Here is a 15,581-nt window from a genome sequence, read left to right as displayed (position 1 = left end):
ACCTCATCTATTCATCTATTAGTATGAAGTTTACTTCTATGTAAGTCCATAGTTCAAAGAACAGTATTTTAGCCATATAATAAATATTGTTAAAATCAATGACTAACATTCATATAACATTTTGCCGAAAACCATTTACTGAATGTCTACACCATGCTAGTTCTTTGAGATACAAGTTACATACAATTTTCTCTTTTCTTCCTTTTTTATTGAGATATAGTTGATATACAAACTTATATTGGTTTCAAGTACATAATAGTGGTTCACCAGTTACCCATATTATTAAATCATGACCCCCAGTAGTGCAGTTACCATCTGTCACCATTGGAAGATGTTCCAGAATCACTGACTATATTCTCCATGCTATACTACAAAGCCCGTGACCAACTTTTATTAAGACTGAAAATTTTTGTGCCTCTTTATCCCCATTACTCTCCCACCCACCTCGACCCCTCCACCATGGTAACCACCACTCCCTTCTCAGTCTGAGACTTCTACTGCTGTTTTGTTCATTTTGTTTTGTTTTGTTTTGTTTTTTTAGATTCCACTGATAAGTGAAATCATATCTGTCTTTCTCCACCTAACTTATTTCACTTAGTATAATACCCTCTAGGTCCATCCATGTTGTTGCAGATGGCAGGACCTCTTTCTTTATGGCTGAATAACATAAAATTTTCACCTTCAAAAGTTTCAAGATGTAGGTGTTCTACAATTTACGCACTAGTGATTCAGCACTGCACTGTGAAACAGGTATTGCTAACTGCTTTTTTTTCAAGTGCAAAACCCAAAGAAGTTTAGCTATTTGTCATATAGACTAAACAAAGGAATCAGAGCTTGAAGTCAAATCTTCCATCATGAATAATGTAGTTTAAAGTAAACTAAAAGAATCTAACCCTAATTCAAAAGCTCTGATATAGTGTAACTCATGATAAGAGACGTATTATTGATGAATGCTAAATCCAAAGCACAGATGCAATTCATAACAATATCAAGATTTGAAAACTTTGACATTTGTATCAAGACAAGCCTGTTAATACTCATGTTACTCTTCTCACTCCTCACAGCACTCCCATCCAGAGATATGCTGCAGCGTATCACACTCATGATACATGGCACATCCTATGTGTGGTAGCACATACTCTCCTGTCCCCTTTAAACAGCAGTTGAATCTCTGGATACAGAAACACTCAACTTCCTCAACTCTGGCATCCACCCTCAATTTCTCTCTATAGGTTATCATTTCTGGACATAAACCAGAATGCAAAAAGTACATTTGGGACAATACTCTTATAATACACAATTATATGCAAGAGAGAAATACTTCCAAGTGTCCTTGTACCTACAAAGTATAAGACTGGAGTACTCCAAAAAATCAATATCAGTAGTAATTTTATTCATATTTGTTTTATAATCAGCTTACCTCTCTGTTTTTCCTTTTTGTATTTTAACATTTCTTTGTTTGTGTATCCAGTAGTTCTTAAAATGTCTTCCAGAAACATTTCTTTTACTTCAAAGGGTATTCCCTGTACTAAATAACAGGAATTTTTTTAGTCACTTTGTATCTTAGAGATAGATCAAATAAAAACATGAGAACTTGGATTAAAATCCAAAAGCAGTTTAAGTCAACTGATCCTCATGATATTGCCTTTTAGATATAACTGAGATCTTTATTTTACAGAACCATTCACTTCTTGTTTTTTCCAGTGTTTATTATCTACTTATCATGTGTTTGGCATCATGCTAGGCACCAGGAATACAAATTGTAAACAGAAACAGAACTAGCTTCTGGCCTCTTGACGCCGGCAATTTAGCAGAAGAGACAGACATTAGTCCCATAACCCAGAACATAAATGTAAAAATAGAGTTGTGAAAAGTTCTGTAAGTATAAAATACCATGACAGTACATAATGGAGGGATTGGACTGAGTCAAGAAAAGTATGCTCACTGAGAAGAAGGGGGTAAACAAAATAGCTGAGCTACCTGGAAAGGAAAGAGTGTACAATGAAGAAAAAGCTGCACATGCGAAGACCCTATGGTGGGACAGAGCATGATGTTTTCAAGAAACTAAAGGGCTACCATAGTTGGAATATGGTGGGAGAGGGGGTTTTAAGCTCAGGAGAGTGTTCAACATCATTAGAATTCCACCTCAAAAAAGACCACTCTGGCTGCAATAGGAAAATTGATCTAAAAGAGAACAGAATGAATGGAATAGACACGGTACAAGCTGTTCCACAAGTTCAGGAAAAAGAGGAAAATAACTTGAATGAGACTGGTGATAGTAAAAATGGAAAAGAGACAAACTCTAGAGACAGTCAGGAAGTAAACTCACAAAACTCAGCACTAGACTGGCTATGGAGGAATGTTAAGGAAGGGTCCACAGTTCTTGGACATCTGGCTTTCAAAACTGGGGAGATGGTATCATTCTCTGAGGTAATGAAGAAAGTTTAAAGAGGCAAAGGCAGGAGTTGGGATTTGGTTTTAGAAATGGCAAGTGTGAGGTGCCAAAACAAGCTTTCAATTAGGAAATGTATACATTTTATGTGCCTTATCCAAGAATATTATGAGAAGAAAGACTTTTAGGTTTGTGACTTAGGTGACTAGGTTGATGGTATGATTAACCAGAACAGGCAACACAGGAGAAGTAGATTCTGTAGCAAAGATTGATCTTTCAATTTGGGACACAGTAGAAGTGAACTGCTTATAAGATGATATCTAAGTCCAAAACTCTGGAGAACAGTGTGAATTGGAAGAAGAGATTCAGGAGTCATCGGGATAAAGACAGAATAGAAGCCAAGGGCACAAATGGGAGCTTTCAGTGAAACTAACTATGCATCCCCAGGTACCTAGAAAGGTACAGCGTAGAGAAGAGGAGGAAAAACAGAGAAAAGAAGAGTGGAAGGGAAGATGAGTAAGTAAGAGGGGAAAAAAATGAATCAAGGGAATAATCCTAGAAAAATACCAGTATTTAAGCACCATGCAAAAGAAGAGAAGCCCACAAAGGAGATCATAAAAGTACAGTTTATAATATAGAACAAGACATAGGAGGCAGTGCTGCCAAACAATTATGGGATCTGAGCATTTCATTAAAAAAAGTGGGAGGCAACCATGAGAAATAACTAGAGAAAATTTAAGATTTTTATGTAAAATTTAAATAGTAGGCTTGGCAATTAAATCAGTATCAAAACAATACTGGTAAGAATGCACAAATCAACAGCCCCATACACTGCAAAAACGTGAATAATTTTGAGAAAGTGCAATGGCAAAACCTGTTAAAATTAAAATAAATACTCATTTACTCAACAATTTCACTTTCAGGAATCTATCCTTAGAAATAAGAGCACCAGTATATAAGGATATATATACAAGGATGTTCATTACGGCACTGTTTATGGTGGAGGGAAGGGAGGATCTAGAACCAATCTGCAGGTCCAAACATCAGAGAAACAGTTAAACAAATCATGGCATATTGAAATAGTAATGCAGCCACTTAAAATAATGAACTACAGCTAGAGCTACTGACCTGGAGGACTGTTCATGATGTACTATCATTTGAATAAAGTAAACTGCAAACTATTGTATAAGGTACATGGTTGTTTTGTAACCCTAATTTCTGTAAACCCAAAATAGATGTATATATTTGCATGTGTTGCATGAGCATGGAAACAGTTGAGAAAGGATATACACTAGGCTTTAACATCAAGTAATTTCAGGAAAGTTAAGACATGAAATAAAAAGAGGATGAGGCAATCGTGAACTTTTTTCCTTCATATATTTACACTATACCACTGAGGTGAACACACACAACCTTTTCAATTTTTGAAGAGGAATATCATAGTGTTTCAAAGATTGGTGGCAAAACAGTTCTGATTAAAGGACAAGGACAAAAATTACATGGCAGCATATATTCGTAAGTATATGGGAAGTTAACATGAGAGTGTCAATTACTCTTTCAAGGAGTCTAGCGAAAAAGGAGAAGCTATAGCACAGAATTTAAAAGGGAATACAGGCCAAAATAAAGAGAACTGGGCTCACGACACAATACCAGAGAGTTGTAGATGGAAAAGGAGAGGATGATATTATACACAACTGATTAAGTATACCTCTGAGGAAACAGAAATGAATGCCCTCTACTTCAGAACATTCCCCAATTCCCATTACAAAAAACATAATCATGCCAAAAAGCATTCTTTCTTAAAAATCCTCGAAGAAATCTGATCATTTAACTTACTATATATATATTACTGGACAACTTCCAAAATATCTTATAAAAAGATTTATATCCAACGCAGCACTAGAAAGAATTAGTTTCAAAGTTGGGTGCTTTTGCAACAAATCTCTTAACTTTGTAAGTAAAACATCGCTAAATCGATCCCTTTCATGTACTTCATCCTGCAGAAAGCAAGCAAACAAACAAGGAACAATTAAAACATTAAGGATGACCAAGTCTTTAAAGTTGTGGAGCTACTGGGTTTTATACTAATTCAAATTAAATATGGACAAGGCAAATAAGTGAAAATTCTGTCTTATGGAGAATTCAGAAATAATCAGACATTAGCAACCTGTTGTGGGTAACAAAGTACTACCCTTTCTTTCACAGAATATAAAACCACACAAACTACAATAAATTCTGAATTAGTGGTGCCTAATTTAAAGTACTTTGATATATGCAAAATCTATTTATATATGCTTCTGTTGGCATCATGGTTCAGGTGAACCCTTGCACAAAATTAGTAAGTTTCTAAAAGCTACTTATTGCAAGCTTGTAACAACTTAACCTAATTTTTCTCAGACAAAAACTGGATAAAAGCTTAAAATTATTTATAAGTCAGTCGATCAGTTCATATACTCACTTGATCAGCAGCTAGTTAATTTAGCAGCTTAACCATGAAGTTAAATTACTATAAAGTATGCCCCAAGACTGGGAAATAACATGTTAGCTAACAGGAATCAGATGACTAAGGCAGAAAAAAAGAAAACTTTCACCATTCTGGAGAACTCTAAGTAAATGTATCATTTTCATAAACAAAAGGCACTTATTTAAAAGCTACGTAGTTATTTTATTTTTCCTCATAAAACCTGATAACAATAACTTTATTTAATACAAAGCATTTATTTCTAATAACTATAGGGAATAAGAAGTAACTTGATTATAATAACCTGTTCAAAAACACAAAATGATTCTCACTTATACCCTATCCTAAAAACAATGATATATTTAAATTTTAAGCAATCTGAGTTATTTATGGCAAATTCAGCAATATTCTTACCATAATAACATGTGTCACAGTTGACAATGTACTGTCTCCTGCCATCAATGTACGAAGCAATACCCCATTAGTGCAAAATGTCAGAAGTGTCTTTGGAGAAACCCTTTTTAGAAAATAAAAATAAAGTGCACAATTACAAATCTTATATGCAATTAAAACATGATCACATTAAATGCTAATCTCAAATGTACTTCAATAAACGTTAAAGTTATTAATAGTGCACTGGTATGTATGCTTTCTTAACAAAGTTATGGAAATATGTACTTTATGCCTGACAATCTCACAAAATTTTTATTACCAAAAGCCTTTCATTAATTGATAAAAGAACCATAAATAGATTTTTTTTAAGACCTTAAATATTTTTTACTTGGGAAAAAAATATATCATAAATGAGATCAGTTTTTTGAATTACTGTATCCAAACTATTGAGAACAAAGCATAGTACTACTTAACAAGAAGGTACAACTACTACTAAAACTAATCAATTCAGTCACTAACATTTATTGATTACTTACTATAAACTCTACACCAAACCTGTGCTCTAATGCTTTTATTAGCCCCATTTTATATGTGAGAAAACTAAGGCTCAATGAGGTAAAATAATTTGTACCTGATCATGAAAGTGTAAAATGGGATTTTTATCTATGGCCCTTACTCTTCCTTAAACTATTTATTCAAAACCACACTAAGACATAACCTCAATGTCCTGTCATAGACTTACCTGGAGCAAAATGATCATCTAACTTTTCAACTAACACATTCCCTACATTTAGTGAAATACAAGTATTTAGTCTTTCCTAAGAATAATAAAAGGCGACAGGAGAATCGTCTTTACCTGCTTTCTAATCAGATCTGGTAACCAATTGTTTGCCCAACCTTTTCTTTCCTCTCTGCAGCAACTCTTTCGGCCACAGCAATAGCTGCTAGTCGTCTTGGTTGAGTACAAAATATACGGCAGGGTATACCATTTTCAAAGCAATCATCTAAAAGGAACTGAGGAATCTGAAACAAAAGTTTTGAAGTACTAAAAAATGACATGATTGCATATCCAGAAAACCCAAACCAGTAACAATGGAAAAAGTATTAGAACTAAAAAAGTTCTGTAACATGTCAACATATAATATATTTGTAAGATCAACAGCTTTCATATAACTAATAATACAGCCAGAAAATGTAATTTAAAAAGATCCTTTTCACACCAGTTAGGATGGCCACTATCCAAAAGACAAGAAATAACAAATGCTGGCAAGGATGTGGAGAAAGGGGAACCCGCCTACACTGTTGGTGGGGATGTCAACTGGTGCAGCCACTGTGAAAAGCAATATGGAGGTTCCTCAAAAACTAAAAATAGAAATACCATTTGACCCAGCAATTCCACTCCTAGGAATTTACCTACAGAAAACAAAATCCCTGATTCAAAAAGACATATGCTCCCCTTTGTTTACTGCAGCACTGTTTAAAATAGCCAAGATATGGAAACAACCTAAATGTCCATCTGCAGAGGAATGGATAAAGAAGATGTGGTACATATACACAATAGAATATTATTCAGCCACCCATAAAAAGAAAAGAAATCCTCTCATTTGCAACAACGTGCAAGTATTATGCTCAGTGAAATAAGTCAGGGGGAGAAAGACAAATACCAAATGGTTTCACTTATTTGTGGAGTATAAAAACAAAGCAAAACAGAGGGAACAAAGTAGACTCATAGACACCGGGGGGAAGGTTGAGGGGAGGAGGAAGCGGCTTAAGGGGCACAATAATTCACAATCACAATATAGGTCAGTGATGGGGACAGTAGTACCGCACGGAGAATACAGTTAATGACTCTGTAACATATTACTACATTGATAAGGACCACACTAGAGGGGGTGACGATTTAATAATATGGGTAACTGTTGAACCACTGTGTTGTATATTTGAAACCAACATAAGGTAGCGTATCAATGATATTTTAATTTTAAAAAATACCCTGTTCACAATAGCAGCTAAGCTAAAATATGGAAAACCAAATTCATAAAGAAATAGTTAAGGATTACAAAAAGAAGACTATAAAATACTACTGAAAAGCATAAAATATCTGAATATATAAATATGACATTCTTGAATGGGAATAATCAATATTGCAAAAATGTCAACTCTCTCTGTATTACTCTGTAAAGTCAATGAAACAACAATCAAAATTTCACTGTGATTTTTTTAGTCATGAAAAAATAGCCTAATACTAGGATTGCAGATACTTTTCTGTAATTAAATTCAAACAGGCCAGAAAGATTTAAAATAAAAAGTAAAAGTCTTCCCTAACCAATATTCCTCAACCAATATTCCTCCCTATAAAAGCAACTACTGTTAGCTTCTTATGAAGCCTTTCAAGGAAAAAAATATTCATACAATTTAGAATATTAATTATATAAACAGGTTTTTATTCACACAAATTATTGCACTTAATGTTTCTAATTTTCATATTTTGTTTAACACATCAGATCTACCTAATCCATTTTAACAGATGAATATTCCACTCTAGGGATGTGCTATAATTTAACAGATACAGCTACACATGAAATGATTTCCAGTTTTTTTAGGTTATTATTGATGCTATTGTTTGCTATTATAGAGACTACCACAGTGAAGAACATCTATCTTCACATACTTTTGCAAAGAAAAATATAAATAAATATATATCCTAAGCTGAAGAGTATCTAAGTTTAATTTGGGTAGGAAATTACCAAATCATCCTCCAAAACAATTTATACTCCTACCATCAAAGCAGAAGATGCTGTTTTCCTACCACCATGCAAATACTGGATATCAGTTTTTTAATTTCTACCAATCTGATAGTTGAAAATAATTCTTTCATTTTAATTTCTTTGAGTGAGAGAGCACCTTTACATGCATGTCTTAGCCTCTAGGATTTTTTAAAAACTTGACTAGTTCATCCAGAAATGTAATTGAACACAAACTAAGAAATATTTAAAAGGAAAAGACAATGAAGAGGAGTATTATGCTACATACTATAAAACTACAAAAAAGCAAAAGTGGGATTCTGGTACAGAAAAAGATAAAGACATAACAAAAATTCCAGAAAAATGCCCAGGTATTATAGAAACTTAGTATTTGATCAAAAATGGTATTATAAATCAGAGTGGAAAGGATAATTAAAAGTTATATTGGAACAACTAGATAGTAATATGAGGAAAACAGTAAAATTTCTACCTAATATGATACAATTAAATAAATTTTGGATGGATTTTTAAAACTATAAATATGTAAATATTAGAGCAAAAAAGATATTTTAATCTTGGAATAATTTTGTTAGCATGGCTCCAAGTCCTAAAAAATAGATTGAAAGATTTGACTAAACAAGAATGAAAATCCACTAAAACAAGATAGCACAAAGCTAAAAACCAAACAAAAAAATTGGGAGAAATTATTTTTAAGATCTCTAACAGAAAACAGGCATGCATCCATAATACGTAAAGAACTATTAAATATAAATAAAAAATTATTAAGCCAAAAGAAAAATAAGGTATAAATAAACAACTCAAAATATTAGTAGATAGTAAGCAACTGAAAGACTACTCAACGCTAAGAATCAAGAAAATGCACATTGAAACATTATTTTTTGCTTATAAGATAAAAAAAAAATACATCCATTGTTGCCCAAGCTTTAGGGAAATGGGAACTTTGAATATATTCAATACTATTTTAATACAATAACTCTTTTCTGAGTTAACAAACAATAACTAGTTAACTTAGCCATTAAAATTTTAACTGCTATATTCTTGATCCAGCATCTCCACTTCTAAGAGTTTATCCTATTAAAATACTCCCACATAGTAGCAAAGAAATATTAGGATACAACCTAAGAATTCTAAGTACAACAATATGATTCCTGCCCTGCACTTCCTAGCTATGTGAACTTGGATTATCTGTAAATTTTAGTTTTTATTCCTCATCTGTAAAAAGAGAAAATAAAGGGCCTACACATGTTGGGAATTTTCAGAGGTTTAAATGAGATTACTCTTGTAAAAGTCTAACACACAATAAATTGTCATTTTTTATCATTGTTACTATAAAAATTTTCAGCAATAGTATAAAATTGCTTTAAAAATAAGCATATCTCTAGGTACGAACATAGAAAAATACACAATATATATTGAGAAAAAAAGCAAGATGCAAAATGTCTGCATATTATTCCACCTTTGTGTTAAAAAAAAACTGTGTATCAGTGCTATGAAGAGAATAAAAACAAAACAAAGACACATTTTCCCACCACGCAAAAAAAAGAACAGAAATACATACTTCAAGTTTCTGATGGAGAAAGTGGCAAGAGAGTTAGAAATATTTCACTTTCTACATACTATATATATTCTTCTATTAAATGTTTTCTATAAGATCTGAGTTTTACACAGTGAATATGAATAATGAAGATGAAAATTCAAAAGGCACTTAACTTCCTAAATACCTAATGACAATATGAAACTTACTGATGACATTAACTTCAAACTGTTATATTTATATTTCATAGAACAGAAACATTAGTCATTTAACTCCTTGAACAAGAGGCAATTATTTAAGTTTAAGCCCATTTGACTAAGTATCTTTTTGAAAAGCAAAGAGCATAATTAAATTCTCAAATTTCTTCTCATACCTAATAAAATGATATACATACATAATTATGAAAATAGGTATATATAATTCTAATATATAAACATCATGAGCAAGGACATTCAAATAATTTTAATAAAAACATATTATATTAATCAAAACTTTCATCCACCACCAAAAGACAAACAGCAACAAATGCTGGCGAGGATGTGGAGAAAGGGGAACCCTCCTACACTGCTGGTGGGAATGTAAATTAGTTCAACCATTGCAGAGAGCAGTATGGAGGTTCCTCAAAAAACTAAACATAGAAATAACATTTGACCCAGGAATTACACTTTTAGGAATTTACCCTAAAAATGCAGGAGACCAGTTTCAAAAAGACATATACACCCCTATGTTTACTGCAGCACTATTCACAATAGCCAAGAAATGGAAGCAACCTAAGTGTCCATCGATAGATGAATGGATAAAGAAGATGTGGTACATATACACAATGGAATATTATTCAGCCATAAGAAGAAAACAGCTTCTACCATTTGCAACAACATGGATGGAGCTAGAGGGTATTATGCTCAGTGAAATAAGTCAGGCAGAGAAAGACAAGTATCAAATGACTTCATTCACCTATGGAGTATAAGAACAAAGCAAAAACTGAAGGAACAATACAGCAGCAGACTCACAGAACCCAAGAATGGACTAACAGTTACCAAAAGAAAAGGGACTGGGGAGGATGGGTGGGAAGGGAGGGATAAGGGGGAAAAAGGGGCATTACGATTAGCACACATAATGTAGGGAGGAGGGCACAGGGAAGGCAGTATAGCACAGAGAAGACAAGTAGTGATTCTATAGCATCTTACTACACTGATGGACAGTGACTGTAATGGGGTATGTGGGGGGGACTTGATAATGGGGGGAGTCTGGTAACCATAATATTGCTCATGTAATTGCACATTAATGATACCAAAATAAAAAATTTTTTTTCATAATCTCTATTTAATATAATTGGAACTGCTACAGTTAACATCTACTGGCAAAATATACTCTAATCCTAAAACAGTTATAACAATCTAAAACAACCTGAAAGATTCTTTGGTGTGACTACATGGAATTTCACTTAATCATAAAAGGACTCATGGTAAAGGAAATCTTATATATTTTCTCCAGGTAAAAATTTCATCATGTTTTTAATTATTTAGTTTTACAGGCTCAGTTTTTTAGGGATAAAGAGTTATATTTCAGTGAAAATGGCTGAGTCCTACAAGTAAATACTTGGTAATATTCATAGTTAACCTCTCCTACCATCTTGTCTTACCTACTAAATTTATTAAACCAACCAATAAAACCACAGGAAATCTTAAGCAATTATCAAATGCAAGATTCAAATTCTATCTGAACCTCTATCATAAACAAAGTAATTCTACTATTTTAACAGCTAACACGTAAAACACAAACAAGAAAAGGTCATGGCAAAATAAAATAAAATCCAACTTTCATACAAACATAAAAAAAAAGGTCATATGATTGTGCCATACTTACTTCCAATCTGTCATCTATAAGTGAAACTTTAAAATAATGAAGTACTTTGATTCTAAACATCCAAATACTAATTCCATTCTATGGTTAACTTTATAAAAATTTCTTGTTGTTACTATTATTGCTTTTAATATAGCTGCTATACACAAAACACTACATTAGGCACTTTACAGACATCTCTAAACTTCACCCTGAATGGTAGCAATCATTAGTTCCATTTTACAAATGAGGTCTCTGAATCACATAGGCTTAAAGACTAGCCTAAAACCTCACATCAATAAATGAGGAAATTGGAATTTGAACTGAAGGTCAAAGTCCATGTTCCTTCCATGATGCCAAATCACATCCTCACCTCTATTTAAATCAATATCCAATGTACTAGTTTAAAAATAAATGTTTATAGTGTAGCACAGAGAAGGCACATAATGGATCTGTGGCATCTTGCTGCACTGATGGACAGTGACTGCATTGGGGTATGGGTGGGGACTTGATAATATGGGTAAATGTAGTAACCACATTGTTTTTTCGTGTGAAACCTTCATAAGAGTGTATATCAATAATACCTTAATAAAAAATTAAAAATAAATAAATAAATAAATGTTTATGTCTACAAACCCAATTTAAGAGCACCTAAATATTAAAACAAATACTAACAGAATTAAAGGGGGAAAGAGACTGCAACAGGAGCATTTTAGCAGACATTAACACACCACTCACACCAATGGACAGATCGACCACACAGAAAATAAGTAAGAAAACAGAGGCATTGAACAATATATTAGAACAGATGGACCTAACAGATCCATCCAAAAGCTGCAGGATACACATTCTTCTCAAGTGGACATGGAGCGTATTTCAGAAGAGATCACATATTAGCCCACAAAAAGACCCTCAAATTCAAAAAAATTGAAATTTTATCAAGCAGCTTCTCAGACCACAATGATATGAAACTAGAAATCACTTACTCAAAGAGAACAAAAATCCTACAAACACATGAAGGCTAAACAACATGCTTCTAAATAATCAATGGATCAATGAACAAATTAAAATGGAGATAAGAAATATGTGAAGACAAATGAAAACAACAATTCAATAGCCCAAAACCTGTGGGATGCAGTGAAGGCAGTCTAAGAGGAAAGTACATAGCAATACAGGCTTACGTCAAGAAAGAAGAGCAATCCCAAACAAGCAGTCTAAAATCACAATTAAAGAAATCAGAATAAGAACTAATGAAAGCCAAAGTCAGCAGCAGGAGATGAGAGCAGAAATAAATAAAATTGAGAAGAATAAAACAATAGAAAGAATCAATGAAATCAGGAGCTGATTCTTTGAGAAAAATACACAAAATAGACAAACCCCCAGCCAGACTTACCAAGACAAAAAGAGAATGTATACATAATAAACAGAATCAGGAACAAAGAAGGAATAATCACAACAGATACCAGAGATATAAAAAGAATTATAAGAACACTATGAAAAAATTATTTGCCAGTAAATTGGACAACCTAGAAGAAAAGGACAACTTTCTAAAGAAGTACAACCTTCCAAGACTGACCCAGGAAGAGACAGAAAATTTGAACAGACCAATTACCAGCAATTAAATGAAATTGGTAATCAAAAAACTACTTAAAAACCAAATTCCGGAACAGACGGTTTCATGACTGAATTTTCTCAAACATTTAGAGAAGACCTAATACCCATCCTTCTTTTTTATTTTTTAATTCCTATCCTTCTTAAAGTATTCCAAAAGTAGGACAGTAAGGAATACTTCCAAACTCATTGCATGAGGCCAGCATCATACCAAAACCAGACAAAGACACCACAAATAAAAGAAAATATTATAGACCAGTATCTCTAATGAACATAGATGCACAAATCCACAACAAAATATTAGCAAACAGAATTCAAAAATACATCAAAAAGATCATCCATCATGACCAAGTGGGATTTATTCCACACAGGCAAGCACAGTACAATACTGTAAATCAATCAATATCATACACCACCATCAACAAAAAGCACAAAAATCACACGATCATCTCAATAGATGCTAAAAAGCACTTGACAAAATTCAACATTCACTCATGATAAAAACTCAACAAAATGGGTATAGAGGGTTATATACCTCAACATAATAAAGGCCATATATGACAAACCCACAACAAACATCATACTTAATAGTGAAAAGATGAAAGCATTCCCTCTAAGATCTGTAACAAGAAAAGAATGTCCACTCTCACCACTTTCATTCAACATAGTACTGGAGGTCCTAGCCACGGCAATCAGACAACACAAGGAGATAAAAGGCATTCAAACTGGTAAGGAAGAAGTTAAACTGACCCTTATTTGCAGATGACATGATATTATACATAGAAAACCCTAAAGAATCCACCAAAAAACTATTAGAACTAATAACTGAATTCAGCAAAGTTGCAGGATACAAAATTAATACACAGAAATCTATCACATTTCTATATACTAACAACAAATTAGCAGAAAGGGAAATCAGGAAAACAGCTCCATTTATAACTGCATCAAAAATAAAATACCTAAGAAGAAACCTAACCAAGGAGATGAAAGACCTTTACTCTGAAAATTATAAGACACTCAGGAGAGAATTTAAGGAAGACACCAATAAATAAAATCTATCCCATGCTCATGGATAGGAAGAATTAATATTGTCAGAATGGTCACCCTGCCCAAAGCAATTTACAGATTCAGTGCAATCCCTATCAAAATACCAACAGCATTCTTCAACAAACTAGACCAAATAGTTCTAAAATTCATATGGAACCATAAAAGACCCCAAATAGCCAAAGCAATCCTGAGAAGGAAGAAGAGAGCTGGGGGGATTATGCTCCCTGACTTCAAGCCCTACTACAAAGCCACAGTAATCAAGATAATTTGGTACTGTCACAAGAACAGACCCATACATCAGTGGAACAGAATAGAGCCTAGATATAAACCCAAGCATATATGGTCAATTAATATATGCTAAAGGAGCCATGGATATACAATAGGGGAAAGACAGTCTCTTCAACAACTGGTGTTAGCAAAACTGGGCAGCTACATGTAAGAGAATGAAACTGATTATTGTCTAACTCCATACAGAGAAGTAAACTCGAAATGGATCAAAGACCTGAATGTAAGTCATGAAACCATAAAACTCTTAGAAGAAAATAGGCAAAAATCTCTGGAATATAAACATGAGAAACTTTTTCCTGAGCACATCTCCTTGGGCAAGGGAAACAATATAAAAAATGAATAAGTGGGAGTACATCAAACTAAAAAAGCTTCTGCAGCAAAGGACACTGTCAGTGGAACTAAAGGCATCCTACAGTATAGAATATATTTGTAAAAATATAGAATTTATATTCCAAAGTATATAAAGAACTCATAAGCATCAACACCCAAAAAACATGATAAAAAAATGGGTGGAGGACTTGAACAGACACTTCTCCCAAGAAGAAATACAAATAGCCAACAGACACATGAAAAAATGTTCCACATTGCTAATCACCAGGGAAATGCACATTAAAACCACAATGAGATATCACCTCACACCAGTTAGGGTGGCTGCTATCCAAAAGACAAGAAACAATAGATGCTACTGAGGATGTAGATAAAGGGGAATCCTCCTATACTATTAGTGGGAATGTCAATTGGTGTAACTACTGTGCAAAGCAATATGGAGGATCCTCAAAAAACTAAAAACAGAAATACCATTTAACCTAGTCATTCCCCTCCTAGGAATTTACCCAAAGAAAACAAGATCACAGATTCAAAAAGACACATGCACCCCTATGTTTATCAGCACTATTTGCAATAGCCAAGATATGGAATCAACCTAAGTGTCCATCGATATGTGAATGAATAAAGAAGGTGTGGTACATAAAAGGAAAAGAAATCCTGCCTTTGCAACAACATGGATGGATCTAGAGGATATTATGCTCAGTGAAATAAGCTAGGTGGAGAAAGACAAATATAAAAAGATTTTACTCATTTGTGGAGTATAAAAACAAAGCAAAACAAATGGAAAAAATTAGCAGTAGTCTCACAGACACCAAGAAGGGACTAGCAGTTACCAAAGGAGAGGGGTTAGAGAGGGTGGGGAGGAGCGAGAAGGGGATTAAGGGGCACTATAATTCGCAGCCACAGTATAGGTAGGTCATG

The 15,581-nt window shown here is 33.5% G+C and overlaps 1 protein-coding gene across 1 annotated transcript in view; it reads right to left on the bottom strand.

The window, feature by feature from the left end:
- Positions 1-15,581, bottom strand: part of LOC118933500 (3'-5' RNA helicase YTHDC2-like) — a 78,249-nt gene that overhangs the window by 50,788 nt on the left and 11,880 nt on the right. The window contains 4 exon segments of the mRNA XM_057490528.1: positions 1,421-1,528; positions 4,233-4,389; positions 5,268-5,370; positions 6,103-6,269. Coding sequence (XP_057346511.1) covers positions 1,421-1,528; positions 4,233-4,389; positions 5,268-5,370; positions 6,103-6,269 — 535 coding nt within the window.

Source organism: Manis pentadactyla, chromosome 13 (assembly GCF_030020395.1).
Source record: "Manis pentadactyla isolate mManPen7 chromosome 13, mManPen7.hap1, whole genome shotgun sequence".
Taxonomy (NCBI): Eukaryota; Metazoa; Chordata; class Mammalia; order Pholidota; family Manidae; genus Manis; species Manis pentadactyla.
This window is presented reverse-complemented; position numbering and strand designations above follow the sequence as displayed.